The sequence below is a fragment of the Falco biarmicus genome, chromosome 2, assembly GCF_023638135.1.
Source record: "Falco biarmicus isolate bFalBia1 chromosome 2, bFalBia1.pri, whole genome shotgun sequence".
NCBI classification, from domain to species: domain Eukaryota; kingdom Metazoa; phylum Chordata; class Aves; order Falconiformes; family Falconidae; genus Falco; species Falco biarmicus.
The window spans coordinates 78303974-78316274 of NC_079289.1; the positions used below are offsets into that span (position 1 = coordinate 78303974).

A 12301-nucleotide genomic window follows, 5' to 3' on the forward strand; every position below is an offset into this window, starting at 1 on the left:
AAACCAGCAAGCTGACTTATTACTTAGGAAGTATAAAGCAGCTTGCACAGCTACTGGAGACCTGAATAAAGTAAAGACGAACAGAAGTAAAATTCTGGAGACTCAATTCCATTTAAATATTAAAACCAAAAGGTGTCAAATGGTAAATAACATAAGTAATGAAATCTACATTCTCAGCCTATCTACTTCCTATATACAGCACAGAATATGTAGGCGGCTAGGCACACTTGCATCAGGGGGAAGCAACTGAACAAACCATACACTTTAAAATTTGAGAAATCTATGACAACCAGTTGGAAAAACAGAATTCTAAACACCATCTTGATACATTCCAACCTTTAAAATGGTCAAATCACATTGAGCTGACTGGCTGAAATTCTGCCTAAGTTCTAAAAATATTCAATAAAAGAACATTGCCACAAGCCCACTAACAACATTCACATGTGATTTCAATACTGCTTGAAGTGACTAATTATTAGATTTAACAATCTTACTTACAGCATGACTTTCCAATTCAGCTATCTTCTCAGGTGTTTCAGAGCCAAAAAAATACATCCTGATGACATGGTCAGTACTGCCAGTTGCTAAAAACATACCACCTGTAGAAATCAGGCAATAATTAAGCTACTGGGGAAGAAACTAAAACAGATCACTAACATTTCTCAGATGCCTAGTCTAAAAAAATAATCTGAAGAGTGTCTTTTTAATGCTTTTCCACTGACATTCAGACGTGGAAGGAAATCTCCCTCTTGCTTCAGAATTCTCTCTGCCATAGTAAAAATAAATAGTCATACTCAGTGTGACAAAGATTTTAAAATACCTAACTAGGGGAGTGCTCAAACATCTACAACTACCAATTGCGCACAGAAGCCTTTGATTACAGCTAGTCATCAGCAGAATTATCTAGATGACTCTTTCACTGTAGCATGTGTCTCATTTATGGCAGTGAATTACTTCAAAACTGGGTAGAAGTGCAAGTAAACCAGCTTAAGTACACAGGCATTTATCTGTGGTGGCAGCAATACTAAGATCTGCCCCTTGGCACCTCTAGTGCTATCAAAAAAAACCCCAAAAAACCTCCAAACAAACAAAACCTAAAAAAATCCCAAACCCAAACACAACCCAGGGCTATATCCTGGCAACCTTACTACACTTTGATTTGTATTGTATTTCTGAAATTCCCAAGTTCCTTCTAATGTCCATGCTGTCTGGTACCAGTAAACCTTTCCACAAGTCACCAACATGATTAGAATGAGAGAAGACTACAAGCCAGGAGTGAAGCATATTTATAGATACATTCGTGGGATGTTAAGAAAGAAGGGATTCTTTATGACCATCCCTGAATACAATTAGCACAGAATCAGGGGCTTGACAATTGGCAGCAACCACTTGCAGTGCTGTTGACTGTGGTATCTGTAAGAGCCAGTCTAAAGAGAACAATATTGTCTCAACATTGCCAACAGAGACCTGGAGATGGAATGAGGTCCTCATGGACACCAAGACACAAAGACCCTGGGAAAGAGAACTGCATGGTACGAGGAGTACTATGCCACTCCCTGCTACCTGGGACTGAAAGGAACAACTACACCCTGGGAAAGAGAACTGCACGGTACGAGGAGTACTATGCTGTTCCCTGCCACCTGGGATTCAATAAGGCCGCATAACAGCTGTCCAGAAGATGGATCACAACTGTGGTCATAACAACAAACCAGAAAACAATACAAGAACACACCTCCTGGTCTGAAGCTACCCGCCACTGGAGCAAGATAACCTGGCTCAAGAGGGCGGAGACTGGCAGAAGTCCACAGACCAGAGAACGAGCAAGGTGTGTTGCTTGGCATAAAAAGATGCCTTCTTAGCAACTGAACTTTGGAGATCTTCCCCACCAAGGATCACGATGATCAGAAGGACCGGCGGGACGCTGCCTGGACCTGGGACCATAGGGACGCCTTGGACCCATGGTGGTAGCTATAATCCTCTTTCCTTTTCTTTTTACTTTACCTTTTATTCACTTTCTGTCTTTCTACCTATCACACACCGCTTTACGGGCAAACAATAAAATTGTGCTGTTTGATTGAAGCATAACCCCCTTGGTATGGTCGCCTTGATTTTTGTGCTTTGAGATCATAGTCAACAAACCATCACGAGTCCACTGAGTGGACCGTGACTTTATCTTAGCGAATTAATTTTGCAAATTCCTGATATTATACTAAGGGATTAAACAAAAATAAAAATCCAGTAAAGATGGATAAAAAGTAAACAACTATCATGCAACTTTTACTTCTGTAAAATCACCAATGGCAAAGGGAAAATAGTACCACGTAGTTCAACAGTCTTTCACCGTTAGCTAAGGCAAGCCACAGTATTTATGTCACAGGCTAACTATACATGTATATACAGCTACTTACTACACAGCTCCTGGCTTTGTGTATTTCAAAGCTGTCACAACCAGAGTACTACAATAACTCTGTAATAAATGAGGAAAGAAGAGACACCACACGCTAAACTCAATCTGTCCATGACTTACCCACACTGAATGAAGAACAAAGCATCTGAACCCCTGGCCTAGGTTTCTCCGTGAATTTCACTGGCCGATTGCTTAAAAAGAAAAGATGCTTGAAATGGGACATGCCATACAAAAACTTGGCTTTTATCAGCATTTTAAAACATAAAGGTATGTTTCTTGAAACATCTACATTACAGGTAATTCTTAAATACATACACTAACACCTGCAAATCTTGTGCAGGAGGATGAGCAATAAGGTTTTCTTTCCAAAATTACTGTACACACACAAATGATATTTGAAGCCCACACAGCTCATGACTTTTTCTGCAAGATGCTATTACCTAGCAAGGATAACATGACATGCCAAAGGATGTTTATTTTCTCTCATCCTTCTGCAAGTATGATTTACCCCCACCACAACATATGCACAAAGTACTGAACTCTTGCTCTCACATTACAAATCACCCACAGTAAATGAAATAAGGCCTATCAAAACACCATTACTACAGAATGCTGTGCAAAATCATAGAATTTTGCAGAAGTAAATAAAAGTTTTGCAACACTGTGCACATAGTGATTTAAGAGACTGGTTTCCTGTTCTGTAAGTCATATACACGCTCTTCCAGTTGACATGGCCAGAATCTCACAGAAAGTAGCTACATTAAGGAGAAATCCAGCACTGTGCCACTTAAAAGCACTATAGGTTTCTACCCATTATTCTACTGCTTTTCTGTTCCAATGTTTTCTGTTTATCAAAGGAAATATTGAGAAATTCTGTGTAAGAAAATTTTTCATGTTTGTATGACACACACTACAGAGATTCAACTCCTAAGAATGCTGCTTTGAGACCTACCAATGCTTAAACTAACTTAAGTCCATGCTTAACCTAATTTAAACAATGCTTACATCTGACACAGTCCTCTAAGTTGATTTCAGAAGGTGAATAATTAAGGATCCAGTTTAAACACTTTCCTCCTGTAACTTACAGCCCTAAAAGATTCTTCAGATGAAACTATACCTTTGATAGTTTTTGCGCAATTCTACTACCTTAAGTTCACAAATTTGAATTAAAAAGCAAAATAATCTTGTGCTTTCTAACGTACTGATTTTTTTGAAAAAGAAGCTGCTCTATCGTAAAAAGGATTACTTTATACCAACTTCCATTATATGGCTCAATACTAGTACAGACTGATGATCCCAGATCTCTTCTTTCCAGTAATAATCTAAACTATTTTTTTCTGTACAAATAAACAGCAATCACATATAGAACATTTAAAAACTATCCTGAACATACTCTGCATGCAAATTCTGTAAGTGACATCCTAAAACTACAGGACTGTTTAAAACTCAATACAAACAAAAATATTTATTATATTGCTCCAATATATTTATGTTTAGCAATTCTAGTTGTTTTATATTTGTACTTTTAGTGTAGTAAGAAGTTAATATTCCTGACTAATCTCTCAGAGCAACACAGTAACATAAATTTGTACAGGATATAGTCAGTCATGGTGCTTTAAAATAATTACATAATAGATTATTTCCACAACACTTTTATGATCACAAAAAAATCAGATTTTTTTAGCTAATTAAAATCATTCCACTTATTTTAATCAAGCATGGTATGGCACAGAGATAATTTGCAACCCATTTACATACTTGAATTTCATGGAATCTGCATCCCATTGCCAAAAGCAAACAGTTCCATCTGCACCAGTAGAGACCATGTATCGCATGGAGCCTTTCACCATTGGACTAAACTAAAGAGAAGAAAGGAATATCAGATCCACACAAAAAGATATTTAAAAAAACTAATGTAAAGCATCGATTTACTTCGGATTTTTCAACTAAAATGGCTAAAGCAGTTGTTTTTATGCTTATAAAATAACATTTATACTTCAGATTATGGTCGATGTTTCATCAATGAACTATATAAAAATCAATTTATTCACTGCTTTGGTTTTGAAGTCTTAACTAACCACAAGCATTCACTAAAAATTTTGTCAATGAATGAAGCAAACAGCAGAGCAGACTAAAAAAAAAGTATGGAATTAAGTTTCACTAGACAGGCTTACTTTTTAAACTCTATATTTAAGCAAAGCATCAGTTATGAGATAGTCCAAGTATGTGTAACTTGGTATCACATACGAATTAATAGGAAGTCCTCACACGTATTTTTTAAGACATGGATTTACTACTATGCACAGAGCTATCCTTCGGAAAACTTTACAGAACACAAGTTGATTAAATTGTTTATCAATTATTATTACTACCACCATTGGAAACAGTCATATAAATTGTACATATTGCAATTACAGTATTACTAAAAATGCTTAAACAAAAAAAATCCACCACAGAGTAGAAGGAACTCCATAAGTTAAGTGCTTTGCCAATAAAAAACAAAGAAACAAAACCAAATAAATGCAATGAATGCCAGAGAAGCTCTTCAAATACAAAGATTATTCTTGGAGGCAGCATTTTTGACAAAACTGCAAAACTAATTTTTGTACTGAACTTCACAAGCTGGCAGGTGGCCACTACTTCACCCCTCAAAATAAGCCTGTTTGTCTCATTAGAAAACGCAGCAAATCTGGATAATGAGTTTATCTGTTAAATAAGGAATTACAAAGGCCAAAACAAGACAATTCAAAGGCCTACCAATAGCACACAGAAGTATCACAAAGTCTTCAAACTTAAATACACAACATACTACACTGAACATCTTTGCACTTTTGAAATAACTTATAGTTCTGAAATTAAGACATACCTTTATCACAGAAGCTCTAAGAATCACATACTGGATGAGAACACTCACCCACATAAACCAGTAACAGGCAACTGGAAGTCACTGTATTTCCCAGAAATTCCCTTTGGTTCCAACAGCTCAAGTATTACAGGTAGTGATTTTTTTTAAGCAAAGAAGGATTCCTGGCATTATCTTCAGTTAAATACTCAGGAATTTCAGGAAAGCAAGGAACTTTTTTATTATTTAAGCAGGTTTCTCCTGTGGCTTTGACTAATTCTTGACATCAATATCTTAATGTTCACACTTTAATATTCCCCCAGGCAGTCACACAGAAATAATTTCAGTCGGGTGAAAACCAGTGACAGGCACAGTGAAAGCTGTTTGATATTCACACGCAAGTCTTCATTGGAAATAGAACATCAGTTCCTTGCACTAGCACACGAAAAGCAAGATGTACACTTGCTATGTTACCTCCTAACCTAGTAAGAGCAACAACAATACTTTTCTGCATCAAAAGAAAATGATGTTACTAACCTTCCTTTTCAAGAAGTTATAACATAAAAACAGAGGGCTCTGAGGTGTAGAGCATTCACATGACTGTTTCTCAGTTTCAATTAGCAACCAAGGAAACTGGTCCTTTCTTACCAACATGACAGCTAGCTACTCTTAGAGTGTCCCATCAATCTAGATTCTACTACTAAAGCAGGCAACTTCCTAACTCAGGCGCAACAGCATCTTCCCCCTCCCAAACTATTTCTTGTCTTCAACTATTTGATTAAAATACCTTCAAACTTTCCATAACATGCTGTCAAGTGAAATTTATAAGTTTCATGGACTGGCTGCTTCTTACAATCTATCTACATTATTAGTGCTTCAATATGTAGAAATACTTAAAAAAAAAAAAAACTTACCTGTAATGAGGTAATGGACCCTGTATGTCCATGGAGGACTGCAACTGGTGCACAAGTTCTCAGACACCACACTCTGATCATTTTATCACAACTTCCAGCTGCAATCATGGTGTTTTCGTAATTGACAGCCATATCTGAAATCTCCGCTGAATGTCCTCGTAATGTGGCAAATAACCTGCCATTATGAGTTGACCAAATCTTTACCAAACAGTCATCTGAGCCCTAGAAAGAAATCATTTATTACACTCAGCAAGGATTTTCAAAGACATTCAGGGTAAAAGTTTTAGGTTTCTTCTGAAGAACCAAACTATATTTTCCCACAGATTGGTAAATTACACTTCTATTTAAAATTACATAAGCCATTTTAATCTGAAAGAAATAAAGTCATACAACCAACATTAAAAAACAAAAATGCTCATTTATGGTTCAGGATTACAGTCCAATCACCACAGATCTATACCATATAATTAAAAAAGTCTGGAATAAGTTCGAGGGGATTCCTTACAGTAATGGCAAGGGCCAATGAAAGTACTGTTCTGTAAAAGCAATTTCTCCTATGCCTCTTCATCAAACTACCTTACTGAAAAAATCTTGTACAACAACATCAACACCTGACCAGATATTAAGTACAACTTCTTACATGCTTCTACCCCTTAATCGTATCAAATTGTTCTACCTAGCACAGCTTAATCAGCTAACTTTAAACACTGTTGCTATCCACCTCCAGAAGTTTTAGCATAACATGCATTTCAAAGTTCTTTTCCTAGCATCCATCTAGAACTATATTCAGATCCATTTCATCAACTCACAGTAAATATTCTATGTCCAGTCCTATCGAATGCAACACAATATACAGAAGAAAGATGGCCAAGAATCCGTCTGTGCATCTTGACATGCAGATACATACTTCCTGGAAATGAAGTACTGAACTTTGCATATCCAGTTAATTGTTTTGCTCGATGTACTTCCACTAGAATGCAAAGAAATCAAAGAGTGAACATACTAACGTTTAAAACAGGTCTATTCCAAAATATGACTTTATTTAACTTCCATTAATATATTACTTAAGGGCTTACTAGAAATGACTCAAATTTCATAAGATCAGGGGTATTTGCGAATTTTTCTATGTATAATATCAAGACAGTATTTTAAACTTGCTCCAATCAAAATTTCAGTCTCTAAATAAGAAGTGCTAAATGTTGCATTTATTTTCCCATGGCTTTCTATTCCTTAAATCACACCTTAGAGAGTTCTTCTATCCAAAGGAGAATTATATGTATTTTCTGTAGGTTTACCTACTCAACACAAGAGCTTTATTAAAGAACAAGGTGTCATCTAGAGGCTACTGTCTCACTAGCGCTGTTAGCAGACCTTTGCACCCAATAAGTAACTCCAGTGAAGTCACATAAAGTTCTCCAGATAAGCCTCCAGATCCAGTTCTGAGGTGCAATTTTCAGGGTTGCAGCATGGCTAGTATCAAGATACACATCATATGCTCACAGGAGCAGTGTTAAGTGTTGGAAAGAGCTTACCAAGATTTGGTGGTGTGCCATAGTTCACAGGAATTTCAGGAGGTCTTCCTCTATGAAGAGCAGCAAACGCAGAGCCCTTCCAAACAGTGTTCCTGCAATCTTTAAAACCAATTGGTTGAAGTTTATGACAAGTACATGTTAAAAATGCCAAGAGAGCTGTAGTTCCAAGACACAGTAAAGAACGTATCTATAAGTGGTCTCAAACACAGTATTGAAACAACTAAAGAGATAGGAACACCAAATGCCCCAAACTTTGCATGGACAGTGTAGCATCAGAGGAGAGAAAAATTCATTTAACAGAATAACAGAAGGATGGAAAAAACCCAATACAAACAACCATCAGACTTTGGAATTACTCCTAAATAGTGATGCCCCCGCAGTTCACATAGCACAAAGCTAACTTTTCAAATGAAGTTTTCCTACTTTCCTACTCATTCTCAGCGCAAAGCCTTTAAGACTTTTAACGTTTTCATAAATACTTATTTATAAATATTATATTTATTAGTATGAAATTATTTAACTAGATGACCTTGAGAGGTCCCTTCCTACCTGACAATTCCCACACTGACAGTTACTTTCACACACACATGCTGAAATAATTGCAGCCCTGATTTTCAGGATAGAACAGTCACTGTTGTTCAACGTGCATCCTTGGAAGCAGTTAGGACAGATAGCTGAAAACACAACAGTATCCCATAGACCAATCCCACAACACAGCATCCAGCCACGCAAAAGAACTTCATACAAACACAGGAACAACTCCCCTCCCGGAAACATTCAAAAGGTAAGAGTAAAGCTAAGTCACACCCTATCAAATACAGTATGGGCTTATGCATTGCCAACCATTCCCTATAAGTTACAGGCAAGTATTTTCTTCCTGTGTATGTACAGAATTCACAAGTACTAATTTTGATGCCATTTGCATTAATTAAAAAAAGCTTTCAGAAAACGTGTTACTGTCTCACATTTGCACTGAACAGGGTACAACAGCTACTGCTTTCAAAACCCAACAGGGGACAATATACTAGTGGGAGTGTTGGGAGATGTTAGAGAAGTAGCACCTGCACCCTGATGATTCATCCTATTGCATTAACACAGAAAACTGGACATGTTCAGCAGCCTCAGCACTCAAGTGTAACAATAATTCTTGTGATGCAACTTAAAACCTTCTCTTCACAAAAATCAATATATAGTTATACCACTAATACACAGATCGCTGGTGTTTTGGTTGATTAAACACAGTACAGAAGAAGCGAGGGTCAATTTTGGTGAAAACTCACCACTTTTAAGTATTCCAAAAGCATTCAACATACATTTAAGAAAATTTATCATACCCATTTCAAGTAATAAATAAGCCATACCTTTTGCTGTACGTAACAACGACTGTCTCCCTGCACCAAGTAAAGAATTCACTCTCGAAATGCTGGGTGGTATCTCCTTATCCAGTATAGGGCCAATACGCTTGCAAATTTGTAACAAATGGTCTGGAGCCACATGTTTGTTGGACAGCACCTGACAGAAATTTAAGTTTTAAAAATACATATATATATATATATATATATATATATATACACACTACATCCAGAACAGATGAATCTAAAAGTGTCAATATGCATAGGTATATTAAACAATGTTTAAATATTTGTAAGTTCAACTTACAAAATAAAATAAATTCTATTAAGTTCTGATCTAGTAAATTCAGCCAGTACTTTCCAAGAATGGCAGAGCTGTAGTAAAAATAAGTTCAGTAACTTCCTGCACATGAGTATTTTACCCTGAAAACCTGTAACATTCACTCATATGGCACCCATTTGTGCAGCACCTTACAATGAGCATCTTTGCCCAATTTACTCTATTTTTACTAAAAATAAAATTCAAACTCATATGAGAATTTTCCTGTAATCAAGCACAAGAATTTACGCAGCTAGTACTTCAGTCACAGTTGTTCAGTAAACTGCAAACTAGTAGGTTTGAGTGAATCTCTCCAGAAATAGTTTCCTTGAAGAACCAGTACTACATAGCATAAGACTGCCCTACCTTCTTAAACCAAAAGGATCAAAACAGTCATCCATCCATTCAGGACGGATCCCATACTATCCACATCTAACAATCTAAAAAAATACACCCACACACACTCAGATGTCTCAGGCAAGAACAGATGTGTGTGGGTTTTTATTTTTTTTTTTCCACACTCTTCTTTCTGGGAGTTCAATGAAAAAAAAATATTTAAAAAAAGACTTTATCCAACTATATGTCAATCACAATAATGCAGAAGTTAAACATGCAAAGCAGGGTTTACACAGATGAGTAGACCAAACCACCAGAATCATAAATTTAAGCTATTGTGGAAGTCTGAATCAGCAGGCACAAACAGCTCCATGCTTACTCCAGTCTCTGATCTGGCCACGTAAAAACCAGTTAGACCCAGAAGCCACACTGCTACTTCAGCAGCCAGACTATTCCCAGCCAATGCATTCAGAAGAGGCAGAGGGCCACACCAACACAGGTACGTGGCTTCTTGCCCTTGTAGCTCAGAACACATGCAGAACTAGCTGGTGCTCATGATGCTGTTCCCCTAGCCTACTGACTATGCTTAGATGAGGGAAAGTCCTGACAAGGCTGATCTCGTCATCAGAACAGCTGGAATAAAAATACCACACGCTGTCACATAAGATCTGTTCAACAAAAAGTTGCCCAAACGCACACTGAGTATTGAGAACACACAATTTAAGCCACAACCTAATACTTGTTTTGAAAATAAAAATCCAAGTAACATATAAAGCTTGTGGGGGTATAGGTGGTATTCCTGGCAGGGCAAGGAAGTAGTAATATCAGTAAAATAGTGAACATTACCACACAGCCAAATGTATCCAAGTAAATCAGTTCATCAGATGCTTAAGGTTGATTATAAGAAATACATTTGGTAGTCCGAAGATTATAAAATATACGTTTTCATAATTTCTTTCTAAGTTTTGCCTCTTGAACTGGTAAGGAGCAGTACCAGCCATGACACTCAGGACAGAAAGCCCAGTATACTTTACAAACAGCATTATAAACCAATTTGTTTGCATGCCATCATCAGGAAGTATATGTTGCAAACTCAATCCCCAACAGAAGCATGTATCCAAAACTTTGCAATTCATTTCCTTTTTAAGTAGTTTCACTCAGATTTTCGAAGGAATAGATATTTTAAAGTCTTGCTCCAATTCCATGATGAACAAAGAGGAAAATAAATAATTGTACCACATGACTGAATTTGTCTGTGGTCTCTGCAAATTCAGAGTGAAACCAGTAAGACAACAACAGGTTCCCAACGCCCCTCTGCCACAAAAAACTAAAACCTTCAGAAGATTAATTTGGATATTCTGAAATAATATTACCCTGTGTAGAGATTTATTTTAAATTGTGTAGGGAAAATCAGGTAGAAGTAGCACATATTAAAGAATTCATCTGACAACTGTATATGCATAGTAAACAGTTTAAAAACCCTTAAGTCGGAAGAATCCATACATGACATCTCCCACCACCCACCACTTTTTTGCCAGATCTGGGGTAAAAACACCAACACAACAAACCCAACTAACCAATAAAAACCCCTCAAACAATCCTTTTTAAACTTAATACTAATTTCATGATTGCTAAATTCAAGTCAGAGCTTGAAAGTATCCCTGTTTAGCAAGACTAGGCTTTTTAGTGACTTAAAACATTAATCTAAAACCTCATTTGCTCAACTGACCACACCAACAAGCAGAAGAAATGGAATCCAGTTTATCATTTTAAGCAGCACTTAAATAATTAAGAAAATGTTTTAAACAGAATTTCATTCCTTCTCTATGCAAGTATGATTCTGAGACCTTCAAGCATTACACAAGAGGGACAAGGGGATTTAACTGCAATAATAGACAAAATGATGGCTATAGGAGAAGTTGATCAAATCAACCTAGAATGCCTGAATCCCTAAGAGGGGGGGAAAAAGTGAGAACAAACATCAGTTTAAAGAAAACATGATCAACTACAACAAAGCAGGATAAAACCACCAGGCCATCACTTCACAAGATCAACTGCCAAATATACTTTGCCATTTAAGAAGCAGTAAAATAAAACTGCAGGAGAAACACAGGCTTCCATTCATGAACAGATACAAATTCAAACATTTAGAGCAAACACCATCACCCCTAGAAGGCATGCCGTTGAGAGATCCCTCGTATCTTTGTAACATTTACGAACAAAGCTATGACCAGTGAGTAGCCAGAGAAAAAGAGCATACTCCTAGGCACCAGAACTGCCAACCCTTGATTTCTGAACAGCGATTTCATTTCCTAATCGGTTGAAGGGGACTGATGAAGGAAGCCAACCAGAAAATAAATACCATCAAATCAAAACGCGCTTAACAAACTTGCTCACGGAACTCCGAAATGAAACCTTGCTTCAGATTGGCTCTTCCCTATATGTAGGCAGCGGCATGTAGCAATGCACAACGCCAAGCTCCACCTCGGCTATGTAAACAATATCCTCAATTTAAAACACCACTTGTGTTTTTGTTAGTCTAATGTAAAGAAATTAAAGGCCCTTTCCAAAATAACTCGAATACTTTAACAGTCAGAAT

At 36.9% G+C, this 12301-nt stretch overlaps 1 protein-coding gene across 4 annotated transcripts in view; it reads right to left on the reverse strand.

The window, feature by feature from the left end:
• BRWD1 (bromodomain and WD repeat domain containing 1) overlaps positions 1-12301 on the reverse strand; it is a 64417-nt gene that overhangs the window by 51094 nt on the left and 1022 nt on the right. For all 4 annotated transcript variants that reach the window (XR_008820227.1, XM_056328789.1, XM_056328788.1 and 1 more), the window contains exons 5-11: positions 9057-9207; positions 7696-7794; positions 6973-7133; positions 6164-6385; positions 4166-4266; positions 2528-2598; positions 499-599 (exon numbers count right to left, since the gene is read on the reverse strand). Coding sequence is in view for 3 of the 4 variants with exons in the window: in XM_056328789.1 (XP_056184764.1) it covers positions 499-599; positions 2528-2598; positions 4166-4266; positions 6164-6385; positions 6973-7133; positions 7696-7794; positions 9057-9207 (906 nt within the window). In the remaining variant the exon portion in view is untranslated. The remainder of the gene's footprint in view (positions 1-498; positions 600-2527; positions 2599-4165; positions 4267-6163; positions 6386-6972; positions 7134-7695; positions 7795-9056; positions 9208-12301) is intronic.